Raw genomic sequence first — 13788 nt, forward strand, 5'->3', positions numbered from 1 at the left:
ACGCCATCACACTCGGCTAATTTTTGTATTTTTAGTAGAGACGGGGCTTCACAATGTTGGCCAACTGGTCTTGTACTCCTGATCTCAGGTGATTTGCCCATCTTGGCCTCCCAAACTGCCATGATTACAAGCATGAGCTACCGTGCCCAGCCTCAAGAAGAAATTTCTAAATGGCCCAGATTTGATCCATTTTTAGTGCTGTTTACCTGTCACATTACATGAACACTATTGTGATTGGCGTAAGGGAAACTCTCATGGAAGAAACAAAATGACAGTGTTTTCACTTAAAACATTTTAGTTAATGTTTTCAAAAGTTCTTAATGGAGAGACATTTGCTCAGTCACAAGATGACATCATCCACACCCCATGTCTCCAACCAAACTGCATATGTGCACACCCAAGGCATGCGCACACTTGCATGTACACAGCACGTCACGGCACCACCTCCATGTTGCATGCCAAAAGTTAGTGAAAGAGGGAAAGAAAAGCCAGTGATGCAGCAAACACACCCTTGCCAATGAAGCTAAGGCATGAGAGTTTTTACACGAAGCTGAGTGACCCATGAGGGGAAAACTGGTCTAACGACTATTGCTACAGAGGTAAAAAGCAACTCAATCCTTTCATTCAAGTAATTTCTGTAGAGGGAAAGGAACAGAAAAGTGCAAAGAAACAAGGAAAAAGTGGCAAAGAACAAAAGCAAAGAGCTGCAGAGTAGAGAGCAACAGAAAAGAGAAAGAGACAGAATGGCTGCAGAGAAGCAGACACGGGAAAGGAGGAGAGGCCGCCGTCCTCTCTCTGAGACCGACACACAGACTAAGTGCAAACAAGCTGCAGGCTGGCTCTGGCCTGTGCTCTGCAGATTCCTATTTCTAAACAGCGCCCCAGCTGGGAGCCTACCAACAGAGACCCAGACACAGAAAGCACATTAGCTGCAAAGTGTTTGGTTTTGACTCCCCAAACCACCATCAGGCCAGAAATTTTAACTCTATGGGTATCAGAAACCTTAGTGACCGCAGGGCCCAGAGTACTGAGAGAGACTGACAGAGCAAAAATTCACAATTGTGTGCTTCACCTGATAAACTGGACCGCCTGGTTTCTACGATTGATGACTTGGGAGGTAATAGGAAGGGGGGCACGATGGGAAACTTCACCAACTTCTAACATTAATATTACATTGAGCATTTGATGGAAAACACAACTGATAATCTAGAAGAGAAAAGAAAATAGAATTTAAGATCGGATAGAGAACCCCGGGGTCTCAAACATCATGATGCAGACTGTAGTAAACCATTTCAAGCCATCTGAAGGTAGGTCAGGTGGGCATAATTGCTGGCTGAACACTAGGGATATATCTCTGAAACAATGAGCAGGTGTTCTATAAATGCACAATGTAAACAGTGTGAAAGAATGGCTGGCAGATAATATATCTGATAAAAACATCACCTCGTTACTCTCTCTACCTATTGCACAGTATAACCGAGAATTTACGACAAATAGGGAATTAACTGTCATTTACAAATGGCAAAAGTGCTACTAATGTTCCCTTATTTAAAAGGGGAAAGAATGAAACCTTACAACTGCTTTTTGCCTGCAGATTACAAAGCACCTTTCCAACCTATTATCTCATGTAACGTAGGCACTAATTAATTAATTCATCCAATAAATAAAACATTTACTGACAACCAAGTAAACGGTAGGTATTGCATTAAGAACTTTCATTTACGCAGCTAGATTTTGCTACATATATTTATTTAATTTTAAACCTTACAACAATTCCATGCGATAATAAGGACATGTGTAATTTCTACTTCACAGATAATAATAAAAAAAAAAGAAAACTCCAAATGTGTGCTGTCCAAGATCAAATAATTAAAGATAAGGCTAAAACCAACACTGCCTAACATCAAGTCAATACTTTCACAATTAAAAAAAAAGTACCATCTTTACAGACACAGTAGACCTAAAGCGATGAATTTTCCCATCTATTTTATTATTTAAAATGTTTAAAAGGGCATGGGAATGAATAACATTACTATGGATTTTATCACATTCAGATTTCAACACACAGAAGTGATAAAGATATAAAACTTACAAAATATTGAATATTTCTAAACAACAGGCATTGTGTTCGGCATGTGACATGCTCAACTTCATTTAATGCTGTGACAAATTTATAAGGAAGAATAAGACTTTTGTCCTGTTTGTCCCGAAGTGAAATCTGACATGTCAGCAAGGTTGAATGACTGAGACGAGGACCCACAGGTAGTAAGTTGTAGGGTCAGAATTCAAACACAGATGTGCAGAACCTCAAGTATCCCCAAAAACATCTTAACCACCAAGTTACGCCTCTGCAAGTTAACTGTATCTCAGATACCAAAAGCCACATGACCGTGGTCCATCACATTGTTTGCAAAATCTCATTGTTTAATTTATGACATCTAAGTTTAGTAACACCATAATGCACAACTAACTCTAATTCCAAAGTTTACAGTAGTGATACTATTAAGGTAACTTAGAGAAAAAACCCAGTTATCAATGCTAAGCAGGGATGACAACCTACAAAATTTCTACAGAATATCATCAAAAATAGTACAATTATTAATAGAAATACTGAAACACACATGAATTGCCAAGGGAAACTTGAAAATTCTCTATTCTACTTTTTAAAATGATTTGGGAAATATTCCTACAAAAGTAACTGTTCAGCAGCTTACCTGTTCCTCCTAGTTTATTTACAGCAGAACCATTTTTTCTAACTGGAGCCTAACAATAATTTGCTGCAGCTACCAAGTATTCTGATATAAACTTGGCAATAAAAAAACAAAGCAAATAGAAACAGTGATACTTTTTATTATGCAAATAATATAAGGTCACAAAAATGAGCTAGTAAATTGAAATGGCGATTATATCAAGTGCTTTTAATATCTTTCCACTGTATGGTTTGTGTACCTTCAATTCAACTAGTAGAAACAAATTAGGTTCTCATCTCCTTTACCTTATCGCCTTCTCCATGAATAGGGGAGCACAGCAAATACAATCCGTAATAAGCCAATTCTGGTATGTATTTTGCTTGGTTAAGGTCTCTAAAGATAAAAGACAAAATATTAGTTAATGGATATGATTTTACTTGGAATATTTCTTAGTCCTACAAGCCATGTTTCAATGAATAAATTCTACCTGTGCCAATTAGGAAAAAATGGCATTTCCATTTCTGCTGGAGCAAAATCAGTATACTATACTTAAATTGTAGCAGTGGAAGATTTAACGGCTCACCTGGCTTGTGTAACATGACATTCACGAAGAACTGGCTCAAAATTAGTTAATGCAACAAAGACCTAGAAAACAGACACCAAGAAAAGGCCTGATTTTTTCTACTCATTAAATATTAGCCATAGTCTATGTCCTTTGAAGCTGCCCTAAAGTTCCTGGAATTTTCACTTACCTCTATACAATTCTGTACACACTGTGGCTTTTCTTTCAAAGAAAACTTGGGTAGAAGCCTTAAAAAATTCTTTAAAAGGTGAAAGATGGCATTTCGAATTTGAGAAAGGTCCCGAGGAGAAAAATAAATGTTTTCATCTTCTTGTTCTTCTATAGTTTCATCCATCTAGAGATGAAGAAATGTACAGGTGACTGCAACATATACTGAGCACTTTGTCCCATGGTTTTCAGTTTACTCAGACCAAGTGCAGACAGCTTAAACTCCAGGCAGAAGCTGATGATGAGGTGATATGACTTCGACCAGGTCACATAACTGTTCTAGGTCTCCTTGACTGCTACAGTAGTTTCTAGTTTTGTGGGGTTTTGTGTCAATGAGGAATCCTGTTTTTCAGAATTTTTGCTGTCTATGAACTTCTATCATACTACAGTGTCATGTAAGAACATGAAATTAGGCTGGGTGAAGTAGCTCCCGCCTGTAATCCCAGCAGGAGGCCAAGGTGAGCAAATCACCTGAGGCCAGGAATTCAAGACAAGCCTGGCTAATATGATGAAACCCCATCTCTACAAAAAAAAAAAAAAAAATGCAAAAATTGGCTGGGTGTGGTGGTACATGTCTGTAGCCCCAGCTACTCAGGAGGTTGCAGCAGTAGAATCACTTGAACCCACGAGATGGAGGGCGCAGTGAGCTGAGACTGCACCATTGCACTCCAACCTGGGTGACACAGTGAGACTCTGTCTCAAAAAAAAAAAAAAAAAAAAAAAAAAAAAAAAAAATTATATCAAGCCCAAGAGACAACTTAAAGCAGTACTGAATAGTTTATGATGGTTTAGGATTGTTTGCCTATAATCATGATGCCTGAAATCATATTTAGTATAATGTCAATCCTTGAATAAACAAAACTGTGTGTTGGTATATATGTTTTATTACTCAACTTACTTCTTACCTCAGTATCTTCTTTCCTGGGTCGCTTTCCCCTTTTTCTATGCCTCCTGGGATTAGCCGGAGAGCTCTTAGACTGTTCTTTCTTTCTTTTCCTATTCAAGTTAGATTCCTGAGGCCAGCTCTTCTTTAGAGTCTGAATGCACTTGTCAAACATCACTGGGTGGAACACTTGATTGGCTACACTGCCTATTCACAAGGAATAAAGAGTACGCAGGTTAGATTTAATTGTCTTGAAATATGTCTGCAACAACAGATGAACAGTTACAAAGCAAACTACAGGCTTTTCATGACTCTGAATAACAAAGAACCTTTAGCAACAGTATCATTTCCAACATCAGCCTTAGTAAAGGAACAACAATGCTCCATCAGATATAAATAACCAGGTTTCCGCATCTTGCCATGACAGAGCAACTGGCTTTACACTTGTTCTTCTGTTGTAAACAACTAGAACACTGGACAAAGATTTATAAAATAACCATTTGAAGACACTGGGCACCAAGCAGTATAAGAAGAGCAATCTGTTAAAAAAGGGAAACAAAGAAGTAAACCCTAAAGTTGCCCCAGTATTGTATCCAGAGACAATCTCTGGACAACAGCCGAGAAATGGTGAATCCATGCAAATTATAATGGTCTTACTATGCAGAAAAAGCAGAGTCAGAAAGACAGGGTAAACAGAATTTATAGAACAGAAGAACATACATAAAAATAGAGTTCTAGTCCGGGATGTGGTGGCTCACACCTGTAATCCTAGCACTTTGGGAGGCTGAGGAGGGCAGATCACAAGGTCAGGAGATCGAGACCATCCTAGCTAACATAGTGAAACCCAGTCTCTACTAAAAATACAAAAAATTCACCAGGCGTGGTGGCAGGCACCTGTAGTCCCAGCTACTTGGGAGCCTAAGGCATGAGACTCACTTGAACCCAGGAGGTGGACCTTGCCATGAGCCAAGATTTCGCCGTTGCACTCCAGCCTGGGAGACAGAGCAAGACTCCATCTCACAAAGGGGAAAAAAAATAAAAAATAAAAAAAAGAAGAAGAAGAAAAGTTCTAGCAATCTGCTGTCCAGGGCTGAACATAAGCTATGCACACACAAGGTAAAATTCTAAGACAGAGGGCAAAGAAGTATTTTCAAGGAACAAGAGGATGAATTATTTTCACAGTTCACACAAGGCTCAGACACATTTGAGTTGTGGCCAGCCAGAGTGGAGTGACCTTGTTAAACACCAAGAGCATTCAGTAGAGACCTCAGAAAAAACACATCTTAAAGGGAGGGCTAAACCAAATATAGCATAGTTTATATCTGCCCTAATAAAGCTTTAAGACAAGCCTCAAAAGGATCAACTCAATCCACCAATAGCTGCCTATTAAAACATACTTCAATAGTATTTAAAGGGAAACAACAAAATGCAGACACTCAACAACATTCCAAATGCCCAACATCCTGGCCGGGAGCAGTGGCCCACGCCTGTAATCCCAGCACTTTGGGAGGCTGAGGTGGGTGGATCACTTGAGCCCAGGAGTCTGAGACCAGTCTGGGCCACATGGTAAAACCCTGTCTTTACAAAAAATACAAGGGGGAAAAACACAAGTGTCCAGCATCTAATAAATTACTGGGCATGCTAAAAAGCAAGAAAATTTACCCCATGATAAGAAAAATCCATCAATAAAACAGTCCAGGAAATGACAGAGATAATGGAATCAGCTGACAACAACCTTAAAGCAACTCAAGAATTAAAAGTAAAAAATTATCATGAGGAGAGAAATGAAAAAAAAAAAAATTTTTTTAAAGGCAAACAGACCTTCCTTGATCTGAAAAAGAAACATCTACTAGATGGGCTTAATAGTAGCTTGGTTACTATGGAGACAAAGTAAGTGAACTTGAAGATACAACAGGAGCACAGAAACAAAAAAGCTAATAGACTCAGTCACCCATGGGAGAACATCACGCCGTCTAACACAGGAGTGATTCAAGTCCCAAAAAGGGGAAGGAAGACAACATTTGGAGAAAGAATCACTGGAAAATTTCCAAATTGGTTGAAACTATAAATCCACAGATCCAAGAAGCTCAGTGAAGCCAATTGCAATAAGCACTGAAGACATCACAACAGAGCATACATAATCCAAACAAAAAGGCAGCTCAGAATTTTACGTTCAGCTAAAAGATTCTTGAAGGTGAAATGAAGATATTTCATACAATCAAAACCTGAAGGGGTTTATGGATTGCAGACCTGTTCTATAAGAAATGTTAAAAAGTTCTTCAGGCTGAAGAAATATTTTATGAGATTAATCTTTCAAATATAAAAGATGTTTATTTTGTTTTTAAAAAATTCTATAAAAGATAAGGAAGAAATATCAATGAAATGAAGAGTTTACAACATGTAGAAAAAATAAGTAACACATAAAGAAGAGAAAAGGAGAAAGGAAAATATACTTTATTTTTTGTCTTGTGTTGTTTCTGTGTGTGTGTGATAGAGTCTCTCACTCTGTTGCCCAGGCTAGAGTGCAGTGGCACGATCTGAGCTCACTGCAACCTCCGCTGTCCGAATTCCAAGTGATTCTCCTGCCTCAGCTTCCTAAGTAACTGGGATTACAGGCATGTGCCACCATGTCCAGCTAATTTTTGAATTTTTAGTAGAGACAGGGTTTCATCATGTTGGTCAAGCTGGTCTCAAACACCTGACCTCAAGGGATCTGCCTGCCTTGGCCTCCCAAAGTGTTGGGATTACAGGCGTGAGCCACCACCGTGTGTGACCTGATCTCTCCTAAGAAAAAAAAGAAAGAAAAAGAAAAACCATGACCACATGACAGGCAGTCTACAGGAAACCCTTTAAATATAAATATATGGATAGGTTACAAATAAAAGCATGAGAAATGATGTACCAACGAAGGACATATCGCAACATAACTACAGTGGCTATGTTTATATTAGACAAAAGAGACTTCAACACAAGGAATATAACCAGATAAACAAGGACTTAACATAACTCTAAAAGGATTAATCTATCAGGAAGACATGATAATCATAAATACATCCATATCTGTCAGACTTTCAGAGTATCTTAAGTTAAAAGAATTGAGAGGAGAAATAGATAAACTGATAATTATTCTTAGAGATTCCAATATTCCTCTCTCAGTAACTGATAGAACAAATAAGCAGAACTTCAGGAAGGATATATAAGTCTTGAATAACATTTGCAACCAACTTGACCTAACTGACATTTACAGAATACTAGATCCAACAAAGGCAAGGTACACCTTCTGTTAAAGTGGAAGCAGAAGATTCACTAAATTAGACTCCAGGTCCATTAAAAAAAAAAAGGGCACAACTCAATAATTTACAAGTATTATAATCATATAATGTATATTCTCTGACCCCAACAATTAAAAATCAATTATAATAAGATTTCAGAAAAGTTCAAATCTTTGGAAATTAGACTCAATCTACTAAACAACTCAGAGATATAAGAAATGACAATAAAAGTTAGAAAATCACGTTGGCCTGAACAGTAAAAACATATCATCAAAATTTGTAGGACACAGATGAAGTTGTACTTAGAGGGACATTTATAGTATTAAATACTTGTATTAGAAACAAAGATATGTATGTGAGAACAAAGATCTAAGCATCCACCTTCAAAAGTCAGAATAAGAACAAATTAAACCCAAAGTAAGGAATGAAATCATAGCCGTAAGACCAGAAATCAATGAAACAAGGAAGGGACAAACAACAGAATTCAATTAATGACATCAAAAGGGGGTTCTCCAAAATGAACAGTAAAATGAATAAATCTTGATCTAGACTGATCAAGAAAAAACAAAATGCAAATTGCCAACATTAAGCATGAGAGGAGATCACTAGAAATCTACAAACATAAACTTCTTTCAAAAAACTCCAGGCCCAGATGACTTCACTAGTGGATTCTACCAAAGATCTGAAGGAAGAGAAAACCAATCTTTCCACAAGTCTTCAAAAATACACAAGAGAACGAAATAGTACGTAACTTGTTCTATGAGAATGGTATTACGCAGATACGCAAACCAGACAAAATGTCTCAAAAAAAGAATACCACTTATGAATATAGACAGAAAAACCTCAACAAAATATTAGCAAACACTCTGACAACATATAAAAAGGATCATATACCGTGACCAAGGTCATACAAAATTGGTTTAATATATGAAAAATCAACCAATGAAATATACTGTATTAGAATAAGAAACCACAAGATTACTTCACAAGTACAGAAAAGCAAATGACAAAATCCAACACCCTTTCACAATAAAACACTCAACAAACTAAGGCTAGTAACTTAATAAGGGCCATCCTGAAACAACCCACAGGTAACATCATACTTAAAAGCAAGACTAGATGCTTTCCCCTTCAGATGAGGAATAATACAAGGATGCTCCGCTCCCCTTCTATTCAACATTGCACTGGAGGTTCTAGCCAGGGAAAATAGGTAAGAAAAGTAAATAGAAAGAGAAAGAACCCAGGCTAGAAAGGAAGAAGTGGCTGAGCACGGTGGCTCATGCCTATAATCCCAACACTGGGAGGCTGAGGCTGGTAGATCACCTGAGGTCAGGAGTTCAAGACCAGCCTGACCAACATGGAGAAACCCTGTCTCTACTAAAAATACGAAGAAAAAAAAAATTAGCCAGGCTTGGTGGTGCATGCCTGTAATCCCAGCTGCTTGGGAGGCTGAGGCAGGAAAATCGCTTGAACCCAGGAGGCGGCGTTTGCAGTGAGCCGATATGGCGACATTAGACCAAAGCCTGGCAGACAAGAGTGAAACTCCTCCGTCTTAGGGGAAAAAAAAAAAAAAAAAAAAAAAAAAGAAAGGAAGGAAGGAAGAAGTAACCCTGTGTCTATTCACAGACGACATGGTCTTACACAAAGAAAACCCTGTTGGAACCAACAAATGAGTTCAGCAGGGTTCTAGGATATAAGATCAATAATCAAAACCAATTTTGGTTCTATACACTACCAATAAACAACCAAAAATAAAATTAAGAAAACAATTTTATTGACAATAGCATTGAAAATAATACTTAAGAATAAACTTTAAAAAGGAAGTGCAAGAGATGCACACCAAAAATTATAGACCATTATTGAAATAAATTAAAGATCTACAACAAATGGAAAGATATCCTGTGGCCAGGGATTAGAAGCCCTAATGTTGTTAAACTAGCAATACTTTCCAAACTGATCTACAGTTTCAATGCAATCCCTGTCAAATTGGCAGCTGGCTTTTTGTTGTCATTGTTGCAGAAATTCACACGCAGACCCTAAAATTCATATGGAAATGAACGAGAGGCAGAACAAGCAAAACGATCTTGAAAAAGAGTTATCTCATGATCGAATATTAAGTATCCACAGCATCCCAGTCATAAATCTGAAACATTTAAAAACAGAAGGTAATTGGCAAGAATACTGCTTGCTGGAAAGCTGCAAGTGGCCCACGCAATTAGTAACAGCCACGTCTTTGCTCGGGCATAAATCTTAACCTTAATCAGAAAAAGCTGCATCTGGCAAGAGGAGAGTGAAACTGGATTTCCAAAACCACTACTTTTCTGAGAGAGGGCCTGGTTACAACTGAGACACCGCTTAGCAACAAAGTTCTTTAGGAACTTACTCATTTCCAAAGTCATTCTGGGTGCACTAACAATAAAACACACCAATGTTCAAGGCTTTAAATATAATACCCTTTTGCCCATTCCCAGATCACATGGAATAAATCCTCAGCATTAATTACAAATGCTAATATGAACAAGGATAAGCAGCAAGGTGACTGATCTTCTTTTCCATATGAAAAGAAATCCTGAGGCCAAGGATTAGAAGACCTAATATTGTTAAATTAGGTCTTCTAGTGTTCTCCAACTCAATCTCTATGTTCCATTCTCTCTCACCTTGGGTTTGGAGTAGGGAAGAGAATGGACTTCCCTGTCATAGGAGGAACAACAGCCTCCTTAGTGTTCTGATAATAAAATGAAACAGTGCTCGCGAACAGACTCCTGGTCAGTGCTCTCCTTCAAGTATTACTAGCTGCTTTCCTGTTTTCTTGATTAGGATGGTTTTAACTTATTTTTCAATACCAACAAAGGAGAGGCGTAACACGATGGCTCCCCACAGCAGTTTTTTTCAGCCTTGACAAGGAATCAGGAGAAGAAAGGGAAATATCAGAATTTTAGGCAGGGGTGATGGAGGGTGGGCGTGGAACTCTTGTGGTCCTTTTCAGATTACTTTTATTAGTTTATATATAGCATAATTTCAGATGTTAAAAAAAAAGGGGGAAGGTTTGCAAACACCTATAACATGCCATGTACTTCACAGACTTGTTTCTCAGAACAATTCTCTGCCATGGGTTAGAACTGTCCCATTTACAAGTGAAGAAACAAAGTATAAGAATTGAAAACTGTAGAAGGAAAAAAAACGACAGATTTATCCTATCATATCAGGTCTACATACCTGGTACTTCTAGTAGCAAAAAGTAAAGCCCAGCAGCATGAAGGCCATATTCTCTATACCGCAGACTGACATTCTTCTTATGTACTGTTTGAACAAAATGATAGAACAATGCCACGAGTGTACTGTGGGAAATATTGTTCTCAATGAAGAAGGTCCAGATACTCTGTAGGCAAAGGGAAAATCACAACAGCTGGTCATGAGAGAAATGGAAACATCTCCTATTATTTGATTTTTACAGGTTCTTGGTGCCTTACAAAAAGAGAAAGACTAGCCTGGCTCCTAATGCTAAATGTTGACCATCTTCAAAGGTACTGAAACAAAATATCTAAATTAAAAATACATTATCCAAAATTACAAAGATAAATATATATATAACATATTTAAATAACTATACTTCCAAAATAATTTTTTTGTTAAGTTTGAAGCATATATACTTCAGAAATTATAGCTTAAAACTATACTAAGAATTTTGGGACACCATATATTAGTGATTATTCAGAAAAGTTAAATTCCTCTACTTAAAAAGAACTCAAATCCCTTTACCAATAATTACTAATGGAGGAAATCAGAGCCTTTTATTTAAATTTAAATGTTCTGCAGATTGTAGGCAAAGGGAGCAGAAAATGAAAGAAATCTCGGAAGTGGCCCAGGTAAAGGAGATAAACCCTAGAAAAGTAACTACAATTTAATTAATTCTATCACTATTCCATGTCTTCTCCTACTAAACATATGAATAAGAAATGGGTTATTTTAATAACTTAAACATAGCAGGAACTAAATATGGTTTATCCTTGAGTATATAACTAAAAAAGGCCCACAAACTTCAAGTGAGCAGACCTTGTACTTCCTGCTTCTTTGAAAAGGCAGGGGAAGTGGTAGGTAATACCTCTCTGATTAGTCACAACATCATCTTAAAGAAAGACCATAAAAAATTCTTTCAGCACGCTCCTTTCCTTAACTAAAAAAACTTGTCGGAGAAATCATCTCCACTGGGCACAGTGGCTCATGCCTGCAATCCCAGCACTTTGAGAGGCCAGGACAGGAGGATTGCTTGAGCCCCGGAGTCTGAAATCAGCCAGGGCAACAAAGCAAGACCTTGTTTCCCCACAAAAAATAAAAAATTAGCTGGGTGTGGTCGCAACCAGCTGTAGTCCTAGCTACTCAGGAGGCTGAGGTGCGAGGATCACTTGAGCCCAGTAAGTTGAGGCTGCAGTGAGCGAGCCATGACTATGCTATTGCATTCCAGTCTGGATGAGAGAGCAAGACACTGGTCTCAAGGAGGGAAAAAAAAGAAATAATCTCCTACCTTTACAGTATCACACCTTCATTCCTAATGCCACTTGTGCCTCCACTGCACTCACCGGGATGATAGATCACCCCAAACCAGGGCTCTGTGTGTGAAGTCACCATGGCCCCATGTGATCTCATGGCTGCTGTCTGGTCTGGGCATCAGTGCCCCCGCACTCCCTACACTTGACTGCCCCTCCACAGACCCCTTCCAACCAGCTCCCCATTTCTGTCCTGGCTTCTTCTCCTCTCAGTGATCTCATGCATCACTGCGCTTCAACCCACACCTCGATTTAAAGAACTTTCCTGTCTCTCCTGGTCTCACATTTCTACTACCTGCTAAACTGCCCAAGGATCTCCTGAAAGAATCTCACGCTCAGAAGTCTAAACAGAACTCAGTTTCTCCATTTGACCTTGCTCTTTTTCCCTTATTCCCCACCTCAGTTAACAATATCATCATCTTCCCAGTTTTGAAATCCACGGATCACTGACTTACTTCTTTTTCTAACTCTCTATGCCCAGTCAGTTTAGCAGTTCACAGCGTGTCTTAGAGATCTCACAAAGGCTTCCTAGTTCACAAGGCCCTATTAATTCTACCTCCAAAAATGTCCCTAGTTTTTAGCTTTTCTTTCCAGTTCCCAAAATCATAACTCCAGACCAAGCCATTATTATTCATAACACCTGGATCACCAAAAGTCTCCTAAGGGTTCTCCCTGCACACATTTTTTCCCCCACTTCAGTCCATCTACTGTCAGGAATATCTGCCTAAAACAGATCTATTCATGTTACCTTTTTATTGCTCACTGTAACCTCTTCCACACAAGGCTGCTTGTGAGGATTAAATGAGTTAATAAATGCAACCTCCTACACACTTTACTAAACATGTTCAAACTCCACTGCTGACACTCACGTAAAGCTACCCATGACCTACGCTTCTCTGCCTTACTGTCCCGTCCCACCACACACCTTTTCTGTATTCCTCTCAGCACTCTCTGCATGTTCCCACTGGGTGGCTCCTTCACTAGGACAGCCTTGCCACCCAAGCTTCTGCTAGTCATCTGTGAAGATTCGCTGCTGGCCACCTTCTTTCTGGAACCTTCCCCAAGCCTAACGTGCTCCCTTTTTCACATCCTATGTAACAAATCTGCACCTCTCTTAGAACATTTTCCATAATTTGGTTCACAGAATATTTCCAGGCACCCAAATGCACAGTGGCACTGCACTCTCCACCCCCTGCAGCTCTATGTGGCTGCTGGACTTAGTTTGGCTAGTGTTCAAATGTCCACACTTCCTCCCTGGGAGGGACCTCAGCCTAGGGAGAGGCTTGTATCTTAACCCCCACCCTGTCAACTCAGGTACTTAAGGCAATACTTACCATTATGATGACGGAGTGTCTAATTACATGATTTAAGTTTTGTGATGTGAAACTTGTAACTAAATTTTTTTTGTTCATTTAAATGTTTGAGAGACGTTAATATCCAATTAACTTTTGTTCTGCTTCCCAGTCCTTTGTTTTTTTTTGAAAACTAACAACCTAAATATTAATAATAATTTATACTTCTATGCACTGGAAAGAACTCAGTATTTACAGAAACTTTTTGGACAACTGTTAATTCAACTAGTCATTCCTCAGATTAGTAACATCAGAGT

The 13788-nt window shown here is 38.6% G+C and overlaps 1 protein-coding gene across 2 annotated transcripts in view; it reads right to left on the minus strand.

The window, feature by feature from the left end:
* NCAPD3 (non-SMC condensin II complex subunit D3) overlaps positions 1 to 13788 on the minus strand; it is a 68476-nt gene that overhangs the window by 48554 nt on the left and 6134 nt on the right. For both annotated transcript variants that reach the window (XM_003942951.4, XM_074400430.1), the window contains exons 4-9: positions 10852 to 11014; positions 4386 to 4570; positions 3443 to 3607; positions 3274 to 3335; positions 2996 to 3083; positions 1073 to 1206 (exon numbers count right to left, since the gene is read on the minus strand). In XM_003942951.4, coding sequence (XP_003943000.1) covers positions 1073 to 1206; positions 2996 to 3083; positions 3274 to 3335; positions 3443 to 3607; positions 4386 to 4570; positions 10852 to 11014 — 797 coding nt within the window. The remainder of the gene's footprint in view (positions 1 to 1072; positions 1207 to 2995; positions 3084 to 3273; positions 3336 to 3442; positions 3608 to 4385; positions 4571 to 10851; positions 11015 to 13788) is intronic.

Source organism: Saimiri boliviensis, chromosome 6 (genome assembly GCF_048565385.1).
Source record: "Saimiri boliviensis isolate mSaiBol1 chromosome 6, mSaiBol1.pri, whole genome shotgun sequence".
Classification (NCBI taxonomy): domain Eukaryota; kingdom Metazoa; phylum Chordata; class Mammalia; order Primates; family Cebidae; genus Saimiri; species Saimiri boliviensis.